This window comes from Cricetulus griseus, chromosome 6, assembly GCF_003668045.3.
Source record: "Cricetulus griseus strain 17A/GY chromosome 6, alternate assembly CriGri-PICRH-1.0, whole genome shotgun sequence".
Taxonomy (NCBI): Eukaryota; Metazoa; Chordata; class Mammalia; order Rodentia; family Cricetidae; genus Cricetulus; species Cricetulus griseus.
Genome location: NC_048599.1, coordinates 86,418,570 through 86,441,703, shown reverse-complemented (window position 1 = coordinate 86,441,703; position 23,134 = coordinate 86,418,570). Strand labels below are relative to the sequence as shown.

At 39.1% G+C, this 23,134-nt stretch overlaps 2 protein-coding genes across 2 annotated transcripts; both read right to left on the bottom strand.

Annotated features, from left to right (window-relative positions):
- Positions 1-2,683: 2,683 nt before the first annotated feature.
- On the bottom strand, positions 2,684-3,622 carry LOC100761506 (olfactory receptor 142). Its single transcript, XM_027421040.2, has one exon. It carries the CDS (start codon positions 3,620-3,622, stop codon positions 2,705-2,707), a length of 918 nt encoding a protein of 305 aa, XP_027276841.1. The 3' UTR covers positions 2,684-2,704.
- Positions 3,623-21,780: 18,158 nt separating this feature from the next.
- LOC100761216 (olfactory receptor 4B1-like) lies at positions 21,781-22,704 on the bottom strand. Its single transcript, XM_027421038.1, has one exon. It carries the CDS (start codon positions 22,687-22,689, stop codon positions 21,781-21,783), a length of 909 nt encoding a protein of 302 aa, XP_027276839.1. The 5' UTR covers positions 22,690-22,704.
- Positions 22,705-23,134: the final 430 nt, after the last annotated feature.

Below are 23,134 nucleotides of genomic sequence, written 5' to 3'. Positions count from 1 at the left end.
GACAAGGGAGAATACCATAAGGATTTTCACAATTCAGATGGACAATGTCAGCCTATAAGGTTCCCAACATCTCAGTGGTTACTTACAAAGTTCTAACCATAGCTTTAACTGCATAAACAAAACTTTCACAGGAGTGAAGGATGCTATCACAGCCAGCATCCTAAATACCTAGCCTACTAAAAGCATAAGGTATCAAGAGAAATAGAAGGTGTCTCTACTCTATTTTGTTCTAGATGTAATGTTTTGAAATGCATCTTGGCAAAGCATAAAAGCATTCAGCATAAAATATAATGTAGAGCTACCTTATGGTCAATAATTATTCCCTAAGATGTACCAAGTTCTGTGCTGAACACATGAAAGGAATTGGAAAACAAAGCATGTTTACCAACATCTCCCCAAAATGCTCAAACCAATATGAATGAACTACCAATTAATGTTGGTCCACAGATGGAATAAACCATTCTGAGCAGATCTACATTTGAGAAAGATCAGAGCCAGAGATGTAGTTATCACAAAAAAATAAAACTAACAACCAGCATAATATTGGTATAATTAATTTATTGAGTACCATATTCTTTGTTAAAAGTTTAGTATGTATATTTTCTGATTTAATGCCCAGAGTAAGCCTATTTGAGTTTAATCAAGGTATTGATATAATTACATTTAATTACCAAAAATAATTGTCCACAGAAATTAAGGACTATGTACCTCAGGTTGTGGCTGACAAGCAATTAAATTAGCATAATGAATTTTAGAGCCTAAGGAAAAGATGTGATAGCAACACATAAGCATTCAAAAAATCCTATGTGATTTAACATTGTAAGGATTCACACTAAACAAGAGCTTATGGGGCATCAACTACGGATAGACTCAGAGGAACTACGAAGAATGGAGCACAGCTCTGCACATGCGAGCATACAGTCTAAGAAACGCATATGAATAATCACAATGAAAGTGATAGTGTTTATATCATGTAAATCTAAAATGGCTACATAAGGAGACACAAGGATACTCTAGGAGGAGTTAGTTTGGGGGAGACTTTAGAACATGATTTTAACTAACCTAGGTTTCTAAGGCTATATATGATTCTGCATTATTCTACAGGAAGGTAAAGTCATTCTACGTAGAATAAGCAGAATTTCCTACTGCCATTTCCTGTTGCTGTGATAAAATACCCTGCCAAAAGCAACTAAAGGAAGAAAGGGTTTATATAGTTCACAATTCCAGGCCATATTCCATCATTGCAGAAAAGACAAGGTAGCAAGAACTTGAAGTGGCTAGTCACATCACATCCACACTCAAAAGCAGAAAGCGGTGGATTAATTTGAGCATGCTGGTCTTTTGGGGTTTTTTTTGTTTTTTGTTTTTGTTTGTTTGTTTGTTTTTTAACTGTGCTAATAGGAAGCCCAAAATACAGCAGGTTTTTCTACTCTGGCACTATAATGGCTTTTAAACTTCTTCATTGTTTTAATATTTACTGGTTTTAATGGTCATTTCTTTGTTTGTTTGTTTTGCCAAAGACTTAAAAGTCACAGAAGAAGAAAACAATAGATGGATAATTAGTGTTTGGTAAATTCATGTAAGATGTGAACAAGGAAAGTTCAGTTTGAAGCTATGATAGTCTATTTGATGCAGCACTTGGGGCTTTTGAGGCTTCTCCCTACCTCTCTACCAAGCCTGCCCCTGTGAGAAGCAAGTATCTGCAAACACTAACAAATGTTCAGAGAGCAACATAAAATCAATGACTTAGTGAAAAAAAACCAGTATCCATTACATGCTTATCATTTACAAAGGTGTGACTCATGAGTCATAAAATTGTGTGCTAATTTTTAAAAGGAGTGATATACTTAAAGGTAAGATATTCTTTTCCATTAACATGTAAAATCATATTATTGTACAAATGTAAAACTACATACAGTATAGTCTGCTTCTCTCTGCTTTCAGGTGTCACAGCTCCAGTCATCTGCGGTTAACCTCAGCCTCAAAACATTAAAAGAGAACTTCAGAAATAAGATACATAAGTTATAGTTTTCAAGTGGCTTCACTGCATCCTGCTAAGAACTTGAATTCCCACTTTGCCAGGGTTGTCACTGTGTAGTCACTCAACTCTCAGTCACATCTTGTTTCAGGTCCCCAGCCAGGCATCACAGCACTTCCACTCCAACACCCTTTATTTACTTCATAGTGGTCCTAAAGAATAATAATGACACTAATGATACTGCAAAGGAGTTGCCAGGGAACAAAACATGGAGAACAGAGCAATTCTATGCTGTGTGACAGATCCGTGGGGAAAAAAAGGAAAAAAAAAAACAAATCAAATAAAATTCCTCACAATCATCCATATTATCTATTTTCTACTTGCTGGGATAGATTAAAAATTGTGGAAACATGGGATGTCTTAAGTAAACATAAACATAACAAGTAATTTCAAGAGCAGAAAAGTTAATTTGAAATAATAAAAACACAGCTCTGAAATTCAATGACCTGGCTTCATGATAGTAGATTAGTTTTAGAACTAAGTATGTAAGGAAAAATGACAGCACAGGGCAAGTAAACTAGTAAATTGTGTCATAAATAAATTCTTACTACAATTTGCAGTAGTTTTTTTTTTCTTTTAGAAAAAAGAAAAAGAAAATTGTACTGAAAACAAACCCATTTCAATAAACACAAAGAACAAGACATATTTGTAATTTTTTGTGGTCCATCAGTTCTCCTTTTGGCTCCAGAATTTTCTTATGGCATTTTTCATCTCTGCATTTCTTAATGTGTAGACAATGGGGTTCAGCATTGGGGTGATGACTGTGTAGAATACAGCCACGAGTTTGTCCACAGTGAAGGTAGAGGAAGGTCTCATGTAAATAAAAGCACCAGGCCCAAAGAACAAGATGACCACTGTAATGTGAGAGGCACAGGTGGAGAGGGCCTTGCGCCTCCCCTCTGCAGAATGGTTCCTCAAGTTGACCAAGATGATGACGTAAGAGAACATTAAGATCAGGAGAGAGACTATAGAGATTAAACCACTGTTGACCATCACAATAACACCCTCCATAAAGGTGTCAGTGCAGGCAAGCTTAAATAATGGCTGGAGGTCACAGAAGTAATGATCAATCACGTTGGGACCACAGAAGGGCAATGGAATGGTGATGAGGATCTGGATTATGGAGTGAATGAGGCCCCCCAGCCAGGAACCAGCCACCAGCATGTGACACACTTGATGACTCATGATGTTCATGTAATGAAGAGGTTTGCAGATGGCCACATAGCGGTCATAGGCCATCACTACGAGCAGAATGACTTCAACAACTCCAAAGAAATGGGAGAAAAATATCTGAGCCAGACAGCCCTTCAGAGAGATGGTTTTAACTTTCTCAAGTAAATCAGTGATGAACTTAGGGACAATGGTAGAAGAGTAACAGATCTCTACCAGGGACAAGGAGCTGAGGAAGAAGTACATGGGAGAACACAGACTCTTACTGATGTGGACTGTCACAACAATGAGGCCATTGCCCAGCACTGTGGCCAGGTAAACAGGAAGAAACAGTACAAAGCACACCTTCTGCACCTCTGCATCCTGGAAAAGGCCACTGAAAATTAATTCAGTTACATTATTTTCATTGGCCATGGAATCAGCTCAAGGTGGACATCAGATAATATGAAGGCTAGAAAAAAGTAAAAATTTTAGCACAAATTAATTCCACTAAAAGCATTCCTGAAAATACAGACTGTTTTACTATACACTTATTACTCAATCTTTCATTTAGCAGTATAGTTCCATACAGCATTAAATATTAGTACTTTAATAGTTTTATTTATTTTACTTTAGTTTCCTTTAGCTAATAACAAGAGATATAAATCTAGAAAAATGTTTACTTACCTAGAATCACATAGAAAATGTAACTCAGAATAAGTCTTTCTAACTTTCAGTCCATGTACCTTTCTAATTCATCACAAAGAATTCTGAATTTAAGATTTCAAGACATATGATAGGTAGATCGATGATGGATGTATAGGTAGATGCACAGATCATGTACTTGTATTATCTTCATTGCATTTAATAAATCTTCATTTGAGTCATCCCTTTGATACAGTTTGGTCCAATTCTTGTGTCCTTCTGTTCCTCAGAGTAGTACTACACCTAAAGTATAGACTCGGTAAGTCATAATGAATGTACATTTATTAGTTCATAGTTCTACAATCTCGGAAGTCCAAGTCAAGCTCAGAATCAAATAGGTTGGCCTTCCCTCTGTTTTGTGGGATGGCAGAGACATCATACAATGAGATAGAGCAAGAATGACAAGGAAAGATCCATTTGTAGAAATGCCATGCAATCTTCAAGCCTTGTGACTGATGCATGAACAGAATAAGCTGTCAAAATTCACTTACCAAGTAGACATCAAACTTCCAAAACCATAAACCCACCAGGAAATAAAACTACACTTTAGCAAGAAATATTTTGCCTATTCTTTCTGCCCTATCCCAATGTCTTCCATGCTGTTTTCTCTCCTCAGTTGCACTAGCCTTCCTTTACTCAAGACAGAGTCCTTTATATATTCTTTCATTGAGAAATATGTTTCCACAACAAATGTTCACATCTCTGAGAGTATTGAACTATATTTTCCACACTACCCTACTATCAGTTCCCACCAAAGCTACTGAGAGGCATTCATTACAAAAAGACAGAAATTTCTCAATAGCTAATTGGGATCAGGTGAGTGGGAGCCAAAGAGAGAGGACTCCATACAGAAATATAGAGATGATGAAATGGGAAAGGTTATATTTCTAGACACAATAGGGCCAATATACATACGAACTCACAGAAACTGACAGCATGAACAAAACCCAAACAAATTCAAGACAGACAAAAATCACAGCTTGAAGAAAGGGAGTGAATAAAAAACATCTCACCACTAACCATAAAGCTATTTGCAATTGATACCTGCTGGGAGAGAGAAAAATGGAGTGACACTGAGTATATCAACCACACTCTGGGATAGGCCCCATTCCCAGAAGTAATTAGGTAACACAAAACAGACTCTGTACTTGGGGGGAACAGACGGGGAAACTATGGTAGTTTTGGGTGGGATGGGTTTGTTACTGTTGTTTACTTGGTTGGTTGATTTCTTTTTGGTTAGTTGATTTTTGGGGAAGAAAAAAAGCATGAAGTTGGGTGGGTAGGGAGAGGGAGGATCTGGGAGTTATAGTAGAAGTTGGGAAAGATTATGACTAAAATATATTGTATGAAATTTATTAATCAAAAATTACATAAATGAAAATTCAAAAGCAATAAGAATAGATTATAGGACCAAAATGTTATATTTGAAGAGATAGGCCATTATTTTTCTGTTCCACTTGAGATGAAGCCTAGAAACATGGGACCCTATACAATTCTCTTCCTGTCCCTGACTAATGTCTCAAATTTGAAGCACTTACTCTAAATTTATGTGCAAGAAAAAATATTCTTAAGTCATCTTTAAACATACTGTATGCTTGTTTCCCTAATTCAGGAATTAAACTTTGGAAAAGTCACTTGTAACAAACATAAAATTCTATCTCCCTTATCATCTTTGTCAGCAGTAAAGATGTTTTGTGCAGTCTCAAAAGGTTTAGTTCTTAGTAGTCCATAACAACTGGCCAGCAGGTGAGAGACCTGCCTACAGGCTACACCACCACCACCACCACCCAACACCTACTGAATTGTGTTCCCCCAAGACACATTCTGCCACCGAACCCCAGTCACTTCATCTCCTTCCATATGGATAGCCCTCCACAAAACTGCAGTAGATTTCATAGGCACAGACACAACCCACACCTATTGGAAGTACAGACTCTATAGGCACTGTACTGGTACAGCCTACACCAATCAGAAGAAAAGGAGGATATGCTGGATCTATGCAGCCAAACCAGCACAAAATTCAGCTAAGATAATCATACTAGAACTGAAGACATGCCAATCACCAGAATACTTGGCCATTCAGGCCAGAAGACAATAAAGGAAACCAGATAAAAAAGGAATAAAATACCCATTCATCAAAGACAACACAAGAATTAGCAACCATACCTATAATCATCCCAACCCCAGATGTGTAAATGCTAGTGTAAGAATACATTCAACAACAGAAAGACAATATGACACCACCAGAACCCAGTTATCTTACAACAGCAAGATTTGAACATTCCATTGAAGCTGAAGCAAAAGAAAAACATCTTAAAAACAACTTTATGAAGATGATAGAGGCATTAAAAAAGAAATTAAAAAGTCCTTTGAAGAATTTTTTTATTTTATTAGTTCTAGTTAGGGAACAAGCTTATTTCAAGTCCCTTCTCCCTCTCCCTCCCCTCACCCCCAAACTTCCTCCCCCACCCCCAGCCCACCCCCCACCCCATCCACCCACCACTCCCCAGGCAGGGTAGGGCCCTCAACGGGGGCTCTGCAAAGTCCACCAAGTCTTCCTATGCTGATCCTGGGCCCTTCCCCATGTGTCCAGGGCCAGAGTGTAACCCTTCATATGGGATGGGCTCTCAAAGTCCCTTCTTGCACCAGGGAAAAATACTAATCCACTACCAGAGGCTCCCTGGAGTGCAGAGGCCTCCTTATTGACATCCATGTTCAGGGGTCTGGATCAGTCTTGTACAGGCCTCCTGGACAGCATCTGGGGTCGATGTGCTCTCCCTTGTTCAGGTCACCTGTTCCTGTGGGTTTCTCCATCCTAGTACAGAAAGTACTAGAAGGGAAACTCCAGCTAAATGGAGTTAGCTACACCCACGAAAATGCAGGCAATAGAAAATTTCATACCAACAAAGCCCAAAGAAGGGAAACACACACACACCATACACACACACACACACACACACACACACACACACACACACACACCAACAACAGCAGCAACAAAAAATAAATAAATAAAAGGAATTAACAATCACTGGTCATTAATATCTCTTAATATCAATGAACTCAATTCAACAATAAAAAGACACAGGTTAACAAAATGGATATGAAAACAGGATCCATCCTTCTGTTGCATACAAGAAATACACCTCAACATCAAAGACAGATTTCCTCAGAGTAAAGGGTTGGGAAAAGACTTTCCAATCAAACAGACCTAAGAAGCAAGTTGGTATAGCTATCCTAAAATCTAGCAAGATAGACTTCAAACTAAAGGCAATCAAAAGATATGGAAAAGGACATTTCAGAGTCATCAAAGGAAAAATCCATCACGATGAAGTCTCAGTTCAGAACATCTATTGTCCAAATACAAGGGCACCCACATTACTAAAGCTTAAACCACATATCAAACCACACACTAGTAGTGAAAGACTTCAACACCCCACTCTCACCAGTGGACAGGTCTGCAGACAGAGAATAAACAGAGAAATAATGGAACCAACAGATGTTATGGCTCAAATGGACTTAGCAGACATCTACAGAACATTTCACCTGAACACAAAAGAATATATCTTTTTCCAGGAACCTTCTCTAAAACTGACCACATACTCAGTCACAAAGCAAATCTCAAATGATACAAAAAAAATGGATTCTGTATCTTATGGGATCACTAGGGGATAAAGTTAAAGTTCAACAACAAACACAAATTACAGAAACCCTCAAACTCATGGGAAACTGAACAATTCTCAAATGAATCACCACTGCATCAAGGAAGAAATAAAGAAAGAGATTAAAGGTGTCCTAGAATTTAATGAAAATGGATGAACAACATACCCGAACTTAGAGGACACATTGAAAATGCTGATGAGAAAAGTTCATAGCACTAAGTGCCTGCATAAAAAATTTGGAGAAATCTCATACTAGTGACTTCACAGCACACCCAAAAACTTTAGGACAAAAGGGAGAAAGCACATCTAAGAGAAGTAGAAGGCAGTAAATAATCAAACTGAGGGCTAAAATCAATAAAATAGAAATAAAGAGAAGAATACAAAGAATCAATGAAACAAAAAGTTGGTTCTTTGAGAAATTAAGAAGATAGACAAATCCTTATTGAAACTAACTAAAAGGCAGAGAGAGAATATCTAAATTACACAAATCAGAAATGAAATGGGGGATATAACAACAGACACTGAGGAAATCCATAGAATCATTTGGTCATATTCCAAAAGCCTGTACTCCACAAAATCAGAAAATCTTAACGAAATGGACAATTGAAATCAGTATGGCAATTCCTCAGGAAAATGGGAATCAGTCTACCACAAGATCCAGCAATTCTACTCATAGGCAAATACCCAAAAGAAGCACGTTCATACAACAAGGACATCTGTTCAACTATGTTCATAGCAGCATTATTTATAATAGCCAGAACCTGAAAGCAACCTAGATGCCCCTCAGCTAAAGAATAGATGCAGAAAATGTGATACATTTGCACAATGGAGTACTACTCAGCAGAAAAAACAATGGAATCTTGAAATTTGCAGGCAAATGGATGGAACTAGAAGAAACCATCCTCAGCAAAGTAACCCAGTCACAAAAAGACAAACATGATATGCACTCACTCATATATGGATTTTGCACATAGAGCAAAGGATTACCAGCCTCCAATCCACACCACTAGAGAAGTTAGGCAACAAGGAGGACTCTAAGAGAGACATACCTGGTCCCCTGTGGAAGGGAAAATGGATAAGATCTCCTGAGCAAATTGTGAGCATGGGGGAAGGGGAGAAGGAGCTAGGAGAATAAGAAGGAGAGAAGAGGAGGGATGAGGAGGACATAAGGGAGCAGGAAGTTTGTGTAGGGGGAAGAATAGAGGAGAGCAAAATCAGAAAGGGAGCCAGTATAGGTTTAAAGAAAAATCAGGCACTAGGAAAATGTCCAGTGATCTACAAGGATGACACCAATTAACCATCTAAGCGACAGTGGAGAGGCTTCCTTAAATGCCCTGCCCTGATAATGAGATTGATGACTAACTTATATGCCATCCTAGAGCCTTCATCCAGCAGCTGATGGAAGAAGAAGCAGACAGCCACAGCTAAACACTGATCTGAACTGGAATCCAGTTGCAGAGAAGGAGGAATGATGAGCAAAGGGTCAAGACCAAGCTGGTGAAACCCACAGAAACAGCTGACTTGAACAAGGGGGAGCTCTTGGCCCCAGATTGATCTCTGGTAAACTAGCATGGAACTGATCCAGACCCAATGAATGTGGATGTCAGTGTGGAGGCCACGGAAATCTATGGGGCCTCTTGTAGTAGATCAGTACTTATCCCTAGCATAGGAATGGACTTTAGGAGCCCATTTCACATAAAGGGATACTCCTTTAGCCTAGACACACAGGGGAGGGCCTATGCCCTATCCTAAAGGATATGACAGACTCTGAAGAACCCCCCATGGAAAACCTCATTCTTCTGGGGAGCAGAAACGATATGGGATAGGTAGGGTGTTAGTGGGGGTCAGGGGAGGAGGAGAGGGATAGGGAACTAGGATTGACATGTAAAACAATCTTGTTTCTAATATAAATAAAAATGGAGAAAAAAATTAAAAAGAAAAAAAGAAATCACCTTCTTTAAAGAGAGAGAGAGAGAGAGAGAGAGAAATTGATCATTTTCTTGATAAGTACCACATACCTAAATTAAACCAAGCCCAGACAAACAATTTGAATAGCAATCATTAAAAGTCTTCCAACTAAAAAAGCCAAGGGCCAGATGATTTCAGCACAGAATTCTACCAGAATTTCAAGAAGAGCTAATATCAATACTCCTCAAATTGTTCTACACAGTAGAAACAGAAACAACATTGCCAAATTTTTTTGGTGAGGCTACAATTACCCTGATATCCAAACCACAGAAAAAGCAACAAAGAAAGAGAATTACAGACCAATTTTCCTTATGAAGATTAATGTGAAAATACCCAATAAAATTATAGCAAACCAAATCCAAAAACACACAAAAAATTATCCACCATGATCAAGTAGGCTTCACCCCACAGATGCAGAGATGGTTCAACATATGAAAATCTGTCAATATAATCCACCATATAAACGAACTGAGAGAAAGAAACCCACTTGATCATCTCATTAGATACTGAAAAGACCTTTAATAAAATTGAACACCCCTTTATGATAAAGGTCTTGGGGACATCAAGGATACAAGGAACATACCTAAACATAATAAAAGCAATATACAGTAAGCCAACGTCAAATTAAATGGAAAAAAAAACTCAAAGTGATGCCACTAAAATCAGGAACAAGACAAAGCTGTCCATTCTCTCCACTTCTAGTCAGTATAATATCTCAAAGTTCTAGCTAGAACAATTAGACAACAAAAGGAAATCATGGGAATACAAATTGGAAAACAAGAAGTTAAACTATTACTATTTGTATATGGTATGATAGTATACATAAGTGACCCCAAAAATTCTACTAGGGAACTCATACAGCAGATAAATACCTTCAGTGATGTGGCTGGATACAAGCCAGATTAACTCAAAAAATAAGTATTCTTCCTACTTACTAGGAAGAATAAACTGGCTGAGAAAGAAATCAGGGAAATGACACCCTTTACAATAGCCACAAATACTATAAAAATAACTCTAACCAAACAAGTGAAAGACTTGTGTGATAATAACTTCAAGTTTTGAAGAAAGAAAATGGAGAAGATACCAGAAAACGGAAAGATCTCCCATGCTCATAGATCAGTAGGATTAACATAATAAAAATGGCCATTCTACCAAAAGCACTCTACAGGTTCACTGCAATCCTGATCAAAATTCCAGCACAGTTCTTCACAGACCTTGAAAGAACAATACTCAACTTCAATTTGAAAACAAAAACAAAAAACAAAAAAATCCGGCATTGATAAAAACAATGCTGTACAATAAAGGAACTACCTTAGGTATCACCAACCATAACTTCAGTCTCTACTATAAAGCTATAATAATAAAAACAGATTGGTATTGGTATAAAAATAGGCAGGTAGACCAATGGAATCAAATTGAAGACCCTAATATTAAACCACACATATATGAATACTTAATTTTTGACAAAGAAGCTAAAAGTATACAATGGAAAAAAACATATTCAGAAAATGGTGCTGGCATAACTGGATATTGACAAATAGGTCCATGTCTATCAGAACTGCACAAAACTCAAGTCCCAAGTGGATCAAAGACCTCAACAAAAATCCAATTACATTGAGCCTGATAGAAGAGAAAAAGGGGAATAGCCTTGCACACATTGGCACAGGAGACAACTTCCTGAATAGAACACCAATAGCACAGACACTGAGATCAACAATTAATAAATGGGGCCTCTTGCCACTGAAAAGCTTCTGTAAGGCAAAGGACACAGTCAACAGGACAAAACATCAGCCTGCAGAATGGGAAAAGATATTCACCAACCCCACATCTGACAGAGGGCTTATCTACAAAATATATAAAGAACCAAGAAACTAAACACCAAAATACCAAATATGTTCATAGCAAAATTATTCATAATAGCCAGAACCTGTAAACAACCTAGATGTCCTTCAACCAAAGAATAGACAAAGAAAATGTGGTACATTTACACACTGGAATAGTACTCAACTGCAAGAAAAAAAATGACATCATGGAATTTGCAGGCAAATGGATGGAACTAAGAAAAACAATCCTGAGTGAGGTAACCTAGACCCAAAAAGAAAAACATGGCATGTACTCACTCATAACTGAATATTATGTGTAAAGGATAATCAAGCTACAATCCACATCCCCAGAAAGGCTAAGTAACAAGAAGGGGCCAAAGAGGGATGTATGGATTTCCCTGGGAAGGGGAAATAAATCTCCTGGGTAAACTGGGGGATGGGACAGGAAAAGGGGGATTGGTTAAATGAGGGTTCAGTTTGAGGATATTGGAGGTGGGATGACAGGGGAGAGTAATGAAAGAGATGTTTTGAAGGGGGGAACATATTGAGGTTAGGTAGAAACCTGGTGCCAGGGAAACTCCCATGGAATATACAGTTAAGACTCCCAGCAATAGTGGATAGGTAGCCTGAACTGGCCATCACCTGTAATCAGATTGGTGACTACCCTACTTGTCATCAGAGAGCCTTCATCCACGAACTGATGAAAGTAGATGCAAAGATCCACAGCTGAGCACTGGGACGACAAAGGCAGGGGGAAGGGGGATGCCAAGTTCATGACAAGGGGATCCCACAGAGACAGCTGACCTGAGCTCTTGGGATCTTATGAACTCTGGACATACAGCAAGGGACCATGCATGGGACTGATCTAGGCCCTCTCATGTGTGTGACAGTTATATAGCTTGGTCTGTTTGTGGGACACCCAGCAGTAGGATCAGGAGCTGTCCCTGGGGCTTGAGCTTGCTTTTAGGAGCCTATTCTTCATGCTGGGTTGCCTAGCCCAGTCTTGATGCAGGAGAAAGTGCCTGGTCCTGCCTCAACTTGGTGTGCCATGCTTTGTTGAGGTCAATGGGAGGCCTTTCCATTTCTGAATGGAGATGGAGCAGGATTGTATAGAAGGGGTAGGGTAAAGGGGAGGCAGCCAGGGAGGATGGCAGGGGAAGGGTTGAGTGGAGAATAGGAGGAGAGGAGGGAGGGAAAACTGCAATCAGGATGTAAAATAAATGAAAATCTTTAATTAATAAAAAAATGTTTTAGTTTTTATTAGTTCAACATTCATAAAGAAAGAAACCAGGACAGCTATAAATTTCTCTAACTTAATATTAATTATTTTCATAATCTGAGGTTCCTCAACAATTTGCAACCTTATCTGCTCTAGCTTCTATTTAGCATTGATCAAGTAAAAGTCCTCACCCACTGCCACACACACTCTGTTCATCTTGTACCCTCCAACTCTACCCATCTTGCAAACCCTTTCAAGTCCTTTTTCTACAGTGAGAGTTTTGTAAGTGATGGCACTGACAATACATGTTCTCTCTGAGAACTAAATAAACACTAAAAATACACAAAGACTTCCCTGTTCCCACCAAACTAATGCTCATACTTCAAGTAGTTCAAGGTCATTCTGGGATTTCTCTTACTGAGTTCACTCCCTCATAGTCAGTTCCAAATAGGCAGTACATAGCAATTGACTGACACAAGGTATCCTGTCTTCCCTCTCTGTTCTGTAATATTTCCTTCGCCATTGCAATGAGAATTTCAGTACTACAGAATAAAGTTCTCATGCCTGTCTGTCCTTCTGACATATTACCATTCATAACAACTATCATGTATTTTAGCATTGTTCTGTCCATGTTACATCTACCAATAAAGTATACTCAAAATCATCTTACTATTTTTCTTAAATCTTCCTTTATTTGCAATTTAGTGAATATGATCAGCTAGCATCTACTTTTTTAACTTTGTGTATATATGTGTGCTTCTGGAAGTATGTACTGCACCATTAGAATTTAGGGTCCCTGCAAATATCAGATCCCCTGCAAATGGAGTTACAAGCAGTTGTAAGGCCCCATTTAGGTGCTAAGAACTGAAACCATCTCATCCACTAGAGTAGTAAGTGCTCTTATTCACTAAGTCATCTCTCCAGCCCAACAGCCAGCATTTCAAACGTACTTATTGTGTGTGCCATACTTTTAGTGTCCTACCACAGCTCCAGAATGTTTTCAGGGTTTTAAATGACATTCCTTGATTTACCAATGAATGTGTGCTAACATACCTCAGCGTGGGTGCGATACTCAGAGGACAATTTACAGAAGTCAGTTCTCTCCTTTCTTCCACCTTCTGGGACCTGTGTGGAGGAAATCAAACCCATGTCATAACACTTGGAAGCAAGTGTCTTTATCCACTGAGCAATCCTGTGGCTCATACAGTGTGCTTTAAAAGTATATGTTAATCCATCCTATTTTTGATAAGACACTTGTGAACTTCCTCTGATTGTTACCACCATTTACATATGAAGAAATGTGAACACAGATGAATGAATTAATTTGTATTTATAGCTTCTGAATAATGATACAGCAGCAGAGCCAGGATTTTTAAAAAGCCAGTTTAACCACAGCACCTGTGCATTTTACCCAGAATCATACATCATTGGTAGCTACAGAGTATAAACATAATACAGTCAAAGGAGCTCAAATTCAGTGAGATGTTTGTAAGAAGTCACAAGTGTCACAAGTATATTTATTTCCCTACAAAAGCAATATCTCTTCTCTAAGGTTTGAAAATTATTTCTGATCCATTAAAAAAACACTAGACAGACAGACAGACAGACAGACAGACAGATGATCACTTTAAATTAATATACCAAGTAAACCAAGTAAAGACATTACTCAGAGGTGAGAAGAAAATTTGACAGGGTCCTGTGTTTTCAAGCTGTATCTACCAACAGAAAGAACTTGTGATAACCTATCTTTTTAAACATGACCTGCTCCTATTCAACTCTGTCTTTATGTGTATCTCTCTCTCTCTCTCTCTCTCTCTCTCTCTCTCTCTCTCTCTCTCTCTCTCTCTCTGTCTTACCCACACCCATTTAGCAATTGAGAAATTCTTCCTCTTAATAGCTCACCAAGAAGCATAACCAGGAGGACAAGTCTATAAAGTCACAAATCACCAGATTAACATACAGGTCTATACAGATGGGGCTAGAGAAAATTTTGAGTTACCTCATACCTATAGCAGCCAATAGACTTTATGCCTTACTTCTAGTCACTTCACCTACCTTCAGTCATCTAATTCACCATAAAATCCTCTGCTCCCATGAAACAGACCATGGCTTGAGAAAAGGTTGTGCTCTGGGGGGGGGGCGACTAGATAGGGAATGAGTATCAGACTCCTCCTTACAGATTCTGTTTTCTTCTGTAAATGAAGTCCCTTGACTAAAGATATCACCGCCAGGCAGAATTCCCATTGACGACCCAAACCCAGGTCACACTCAGCAATACCACCCTAGGAGCATTGTCCTAAATAATTTAGAGAATAGCTTGTAATAACCTTATATTAACTTCTGAATGTATAAGAAGAGGGATAAATCTGAGAAAGGTGAATTGATTTCCCATTGCCACACTCTATCATTTATCCAGTACTATCACAGAAATAAATAAATAAATTCTCTCCAAATCAAATGGCTTTGGGGATATAAGGTGAAAATGTTACTGAGGTTCAAGGGTTGGATCTGTCCCCTATGGAATATTTAGAAAACAAGGTTGATGGCTAAGACAAATCCCATGTAAGGAAATTTTTCTGTATCAGGAATAATATTCATATTTATAACTTATAGGATATAAATGAAATCCAGGAGAACAAAAAAATTCAAGAGTAACAAAATCCCGTTGTGATGTATCAATCCTATCTATCCACACAATGTCCAAGGGTTGTGATTAAATGCTCAGATACTTGGGCTATTTATGATAAATGAATCCACACATATAATCAAGAGACCAACTTCCCCATGGAATTTCTTCTCCCTCTAGGAAAACTTAGCCAAATAAACAATGTCTTGGGGAAAGTTTCTAAATCTTTTTTGATAGTTTTAGTGTCATTTCAATATTGTTTTACACCTAACAAGGAGAAGGTACATAAAGAAAAGTAAAGGTGATATAGCTTATTGCCTAAAGTTCCTGATTGATACAAATATAGGAAATTTTTAATTTATTTTTATTTAAATTAAAAATAAGCTTTCTTCACATGTCAATCCCAGCTCCCTCTCCATCCCCTCCTCCCCTACCTCCCACCACCCCATTTCCCCTCCACTCAACAGGGAGGATGAGGCCCTCCATAGGGTATCTCCAAAGTCTGTCATGTCATCCCAGGCAGGGTCTAGGCCTTCCCCCAAGTGTCTAGGCTGACAGAGCATCCCTCCGTGTGGAATGGGCTCCCAAAGTCCATTAGTACATTAGTACTCCAGGAATAAACTCTAATCTACTACCTGAGGCCTCATAGATTGCTAAGGCCTTCTCACTGACACCCTCTTTCATGAGGTATAAATCAGTCCTATGCTGGCCTCTCAGCCATCTATCTGGGGACCATGAGTTCTCCCTTGTTCAGGTCAGCTGTTTCTGTGGATTTCACCAGTTCTGTCTTGACCCCTTTGCTGATCACACCTGTCTCTCCATCTGGGTTCCAGGAGTTCACTTCAGTTCAGTGTTTAGCTTTGGATGTCTGCCTCTGCTTCCATCACCAACTAGATGAAAGCTCTAGGATGGCATATAAGGTAGTCCTCAATCTCAATATCAGGGAAGGGCAAAAGGTAGCCTTTCCACTACTGCTTAGATTCTTAGTTGGGGTCATCCTTGTAGATCTCTGGAAATCTCCATAGTGTCAGATCTCTCCTCAAACATATAATGGCTCCCTCTATTATGATATTTCTCATCCTCCTCCCCTTTATTCTTCCCCCAGCTCAATGTTCCTGCTCTCCCATGTCCTCCTCTCCCCTCCACTTCTCCCACTCTCTTTCTCCCAACTCCCTGTCCCCTCCCTCCATGATCCGAATTAGCTCAGGAGATCCAGTATCATTCCCCTTCTCTGGGGTACCATGCATGTCTCTCTTAGGGTCCTCCCTGTTCCTCAGACTCTCTGGCGGTGGGATTGCAGGCTGGCAATCCCCTGCTCCATGTCTAAAATCCATATATGACTGAGTACATACCATGCTTGTCTTTTTGTGACTGTGTTACCTCATTCAAGATGGTTTCTTCTAGTGCCGTCCATTTACCTACAATATCAGAATTTTTAAAAAAAGAAGAGAAATTCCCTGGGCACTAGGTTTTGATCAGCTACTGAGTAAGCATCTATCCTACTTAGGACAGGCTATTTCAATAACAACTTATTGTTCTCCTATTAGCACATAGTACAAAACTATGGTGTTGATCAACATTATTATCATTTCACTTTCTCATTCTCAAATTTGCATATTTGCATATAATAGCCGTTTATAAACTCACTTGGTCTCCAAGTACTCTCTGTCTGTGATGATGGTGATCAATGACCACAGAATATGGCAAGAATTGGGCTCTGAAAGATAGCATTCAACAAATAATCCAGCAAAATCCCTAGCTATGTGCAGTCCTTCTGCTAAGCAAGTGGTCATGAGGCAGGAAATTGCACAGACTTTAACTACATTCATAGATGGACAATGAGAGATCAAGATGAACTGTCTGGGCATGGCCCATGGCTGCTGCCAGTGCCCCTTTGCTCCAGCCACCCTGACATTTGTGTGGGAATTGAGGGTAATCAGGAAGGATAAATGAGTATGTGATAAAGAGGTGGTTAGTGGAATTTGAGATTAGAGGCAGTTAGCCATACAGCCATCAAGGTACTGGGATAGAAATATCACCTCTAACACTAAGACATCTAAAGTTTTGAAGGAAACATACTTGTGCTATCAAGTTTAGTAGCTACTATAGTGTGTGCCTAGGTAGATATAAGTAAGTTAAAATTAAATTGTAAAATTTCCAGGTTTCAGTGCCACTCTATACACTTTATATGATCAGTATCCTTGTGTCTTGGACTACCATGTATTAGCACAGACAGACAATGTTTTCATACCTTGTCCTGCAGCCAAAAATTGCTATTGTATATAATCTCAGTGCCCAAAAGACACTTGGTGAAAGCACAGCCTACTCTGGCATGTCACACACTGGAGAAAAGCTGGGTGAATAGATGCAAATCAGCACAGCCCTATACAACTCCTAAGCCTCAGTGATCAACTGTAAGAGATACTCACAGTGGGGAGAGACAATGGGGCAGTGAAGAGATTCTGACAGATATAACAATATAGATTAGCATAGACTATTTTATCTCCCTTCCCTGAAAAATATAGCAAGGGCCATTAGAGAAAAATAGCTGTAAAGTGGCAGGATACAAAATTAACTCAAAAAAATCACTAGTCCTACTATATACATATGATTAATGCGCTGAGAAAGAAATCAGAGAAACACCACCCTTCACAATTGTCACAAATAACATACAATACCTTGGGATAACACTAACCAAAAAAGTGAAAGACCATTATTGTAAGAATTTTGAATCTTTAAAGAAAGAAACTAAAGAAGATACCAGAAAACAGAAGGATCTCCCATGCTCTTGGATAGGTAGGATCAACATAGTAAAAATGGCAATCTTTCCAAAAGCAATCTACAGATTCAATGCAATCCCCATCAAAATCCCAGAACAATTATTTGCAGATCTCAAAAGAACAATTCTCAACTTTATATGGAAAAACAAAATACCCAGGATAGCAAAAACAACCCTGTACAAGAAAAGAACTTCCAGAGGCATCACCATCCCTGATTTCAAGCTCTATTATAGAGCTATACTTCTGAAAACAGTTTGGTATTGGATCAAAAATAGACAGGTAGACCAATGGAATCGGGTTGAAAACCCTGATATTAACCCACATATCTATGAACACCTGATTTTTGACAAAGATGCTAAAGTTATACAGTGGAAAAAAGAAAGCATCATCACCAAATGGTGCTGGCATAACTGGATGCTGGCATGTAGAAGACTGCAGATAGAATCATGTCTATCACCATGCACAAAACTTAAGTCCAAATGAATCAAAGACCTCAACATAAATCTAGCCACAGTGAACCTATTAGAAGAGAAAGTAGGAAAAACCCTTGAACAAATTGGTACAGGAGACTGTTTCCTGAACATTACACCTGTAGCACCAACACTGAACTGACAATAAAGGAGACCTCCTGAAACTGAGAAGATTTTGTAAGGCAAAGACACATGCAGCAAGACAAAATGGCAGCCCACCGACTGGGAAAAGATATTCAGCAACCCCACATCTGACAGAAAGATGATCTCCAAAATTTACAAAGAACTCAAGATGCTAGTCTCCAAAACACCAAATAATCCAATTAAAAAGTGGGGTACAGAAACAACATAGAGAATTCTCAGTAGAGGAGTCTAAAATGGCTGATAGACACTTAAGAAAGTGCTCAACATCCTTAGCCATCAGGGAAATGCAAATCAAAACTACTCTGAAATGCCATCTTACTCCTTTCAGAATGGCTAAAACGAAAAACATCAAGGACAATTTATGCTGGAGATAATGGGGAGAAAGGGAAACACTCCTCCATTGCTGGTGGGAGTGCCTACTCCTACAGCCACTTTGGAAATCAATATGGTGATTCCTCAGGAAAATGGTAATCAGTCTGCCAAAGACCCAGGAATTCCACTCTGAGGCATATACCCAAAAGAAGCACATTCATACAACAAGGACATCTGTTCAACCATGTTCATAGCAGTGCTATTTGTAATAGCCAGAACCTGGAAGCAACCTAGATGCCCCTCAACTGAAGAATGGATAGAGAAAATATGGTACATTTACACAATGGAGTACTACTCAGCAGAAAAAAAAACAATGGAATCTTGAAATTTGCAGGCAATTGGATGTAACTAGAAGAAACAATCCTGAATGAGGTAACCCAGTCAAAAAGACAAACAGGGTATGTACTCACTCATATATGGATTTTATACATAGAGCAAAGGATTACCATCAGAGAAGCTAGGAAACAAGGAGTACTCTAAGAGAGACATGTATGGTACATGAAGGGGAAAGGGACAAGATCTCCTGAGAAAATTGGGAGCATGGGAGAAGGGAAAAGGGAACTAGGGAAATGAGAAGGGGAGAAAAGCAAGGGTTGGGAGGACATGAGAGAGCAAAAAGGTTGAGTTGAGGAAAGGATAGAGAAGAGCAAGATAAGAGATACCACAATAGAGTGAGCCATTATAGGTTTAAAGAGAAATCAGGCACTAGGGAAATGTCTGGAGATCTACAAGAATAGCACTAACAATCTAAACAACAGAGGAAAGTCTACCTTAAATACCCTCCCCTGATTAATGAGATTGATGACTGTCTTATATGCCATCCTATAGCCTTCATCCAGTAGCTGATGCAAGTAGAGGCAGGTGCCCACAGCTAAACATTGAACTGAACTGGAATCCAGTTGCAGAGAAGGAGGAGTGATGAGCAAAGAGGTCAAGACCAAGCTGCTGAAACCCACAGAAACAGCTGGCCTAAACACGGGGGAGCTCTTGGTCCCCAGACTGATTGCTGGGAAACCAGAATAGGACTAAATCAAAGCCCATGAATGTGGGTGTCAGTGAGGAGGTCTTGGAAATCTATGGGGACTCTTGTAGTAGATCAGTACTTATCCCTAGCATAGAAATGGACTTTGGGAACGTATTCCACATAGAGGGATACTCCCTGAGCCTAGACACATGAGGGAGAGCCTAGGCCCTATCCCAAAGGATATAACAGACTCTGAAGACCCCTATGGAAGACCTCACCCTCCCTGGGGAGCAGAAAGGATATGGGATAGGTAGGGTGTTAGTGTTGGGGGCAGGGGAGATGGGGAGGGAGAGGGAACTGGTGTTGATGTAAAACAATCTTGCTTCTACCTTAAATTTGTTTTTGGTTTTTTGAGACAGGGTTTCTCTGTGCAGCTTTGGAGCCTATCCTGGCACTCTCTCTGGAGACCAGGCAAGCCTGGAACTCACAGAGATCCACCTGCCTCTGCCTCCCGAGTGCTGGCATTAAAGTTGTGCACCACCAACGCTCCACCTAATTTAAATTTTTTTAAAAAGTTATCCAGCTAGACAAAATACCAACAATTTTCAAAAACAATAATGAAATTAGAGTCCATATATACCAGTTGGAGGGATGCATTCTTACTGTAAATACAATATTTATAGTTAAACAATAAGCTGCTAAGACATATGCTCATATTGTATAATCAAATTGGGATGATTAGAAAACAATTGATTAAATATGTATTGTTCCTAGAAAAAAAGAAAAATAGCTGTAGTATGGTCACTAACAATAATTAGACAAACATATGAATCAGAAATAGTATGGCACTGTCCTTCATTCTTCAAGTTTAGACAGCAAGCATTTCTAACATCCTGTAGTGTTAAGACCTCATAGGGCTGAAGATCATTTCCTTTTTGTGAAAACATTTTATTTATTTCCAAATGCATAGGTAGAATGGTGTCCCTTTAATATTACTTTGATTTATGATTGTTGGACATTGTGAGAAAGCCTCCAAGACGGTCTTTGGTCCTTGTATAACACAAGAAATTAAACTGTCATGTCTGGTGGCTGAGATCAGACGGTCTACAATATAAGAACCCAACAGACACTCAGAATAGAAAGTCCCTGGGTGAAGTTAAAAACAACATGCTATCCACATTACAAAAAGACAGATTGATAACTGCATCACTGCATACCCCCTGGTATATCTCTGATTGATTTCCTTTTGATAAAATATAGGTTATTAACAAACAGGCAGAATGAAAAGAAAAGGTACAAGTAATTTGTACCTTCATGCAGATGGATAGAAAGAAAAATTCCAAATGTTTTATAACACAGTAAGGTGACCAGAAATGGTAAATATTTCAAAATAGTTACAAGAAAGAATGTTGAGTCTTCTCAACTAAAAGAAATGCTACCTTGTGAAATAACAATGTCTGCCACTGTAAAATGATTGTTATACATTGTATACAAGTATTAAAATATACTTTACCCTATAAAATAAAGTATTACCATGTCTCAAAGAAAGACACAAGCATGTTTCTAACTGTTCTCTGTATTTGCACTTCCTTTGAGCCTTTAAATTTCTCAGACCCATGAGTAACTATGCAGAACCCAGGAAACTTTCAGCCAATCAAATTCAGCATGTCAGTGAGACTACCTGACCTCTGTCCTTGGAGTAAGTGGTTACTAAGAGGGATACAGCTGTAGAGGATGATGCTCTTCTTATGCCCTTATATTTGAATATTGACCAAAACAGAAAAGGCAATATCAACAACAGACTAATTTTTAAAAATCCCTTCCCATAGTTTATTGTTCCTTTCACTCTGTCTCTGAGTTCTATTTTCCCCACAACTTCTTCATGGCATTTTTTACCTCTGCATTTCTAAGTGTGTAGATGATGGGATTCAACATGGGAGTGATGACGGTATAGAACACAGCCACAAGTTTGTCTTCAGTAAATGTAGAGGAAGGTCTCAGATAAAGGAACATAGCAGGTCCAAAGAACAAGATGACCACTGTAATGTGAGAGGCACAGGTGGAGAGGGCCTTGTGTCTCCCCTCTGCAGAATGGTTTCTCAAGTTGACAAGAATGGTGACATAGGAGGACACCAAGATCAGGAGAGAGATTATAGACATTAAACCACTGTTGGCCATCACAATAACACCCTCCATAAAAGTGTCAGTGCAGGCAAGCTTAAATAATGGCTGGAGGTCACAGAAGTAGTGATCGATCACATTGGGACCACAGAAGGGCAATGGAATGGTGATGAGGATCTGGATTGTGGAGTGAATGAGGCCCCCCAGCCAGGAACCAGCCACCAGCATGTGACACACTTGATGACTCATGATGTTCATGTAATGAAGAGGTTTGCAGATGGCCACATAGCGGTCATAGGCCATCACCACAAGCAAAAAGGTCTCAGCAACCCCCAAGAAATGGAAAAAGAATATCTGAGCCAGACAGCCCTTCAGAGAGATGGTTTTAACTTTAGCAAGTAAATCAGTGATGAACTTAGGGACAACAGTAGAGGAGTAGCAGATCTCCACCAGGGACAAGGAGCTGAGAAAGATATACATGGGAGAACGCAGACTCTTACTGATGCTGACCATTACTACAATGAGGCCATTGCCCAGCACTGTGGCCAGGTACACAGGGAGGAAAAGGACAAAGCACACCTTCTGCACCTCTGGATCCTGGAAAAGACCAGTGATGATAAGTTCAGTCATGTTATTTACACTGGCCATGGCTTCTGTTCAAGAGTAAAGGACATCAGGCAGGGAAGGTCCTGAAATATAACATTGTAGCATCAGTTTACACCATTTACAGAATGTCAGAGAAAGCAAACCACTTTTTGCTTACTAATTATTACTTTAGCCAATATGTATCAATTAAGAATTCAACACAGCACTTAACATTTTGTGATTTGCTTAGGCTTTTCACTGGAAAATAGAAATCCAGAGAAATGATTGCTTGCCCATAAACACACAGACAGAGGTCAATGCTGGGTCCAGAACCAGTACCTTTTGCTACAGGTATCATTTATTACAACATATTCTGAATTTGAACAGACATTTAAGACAAAAACCTATATTTGTACTAGTTTACTGTATTTCGGGGAATTCTTCTTCTTGGGGATTTCCCTTGGAATACTTCTTCCCCTTCATTATTTGTTTCTTTCTTCTGTGTCTC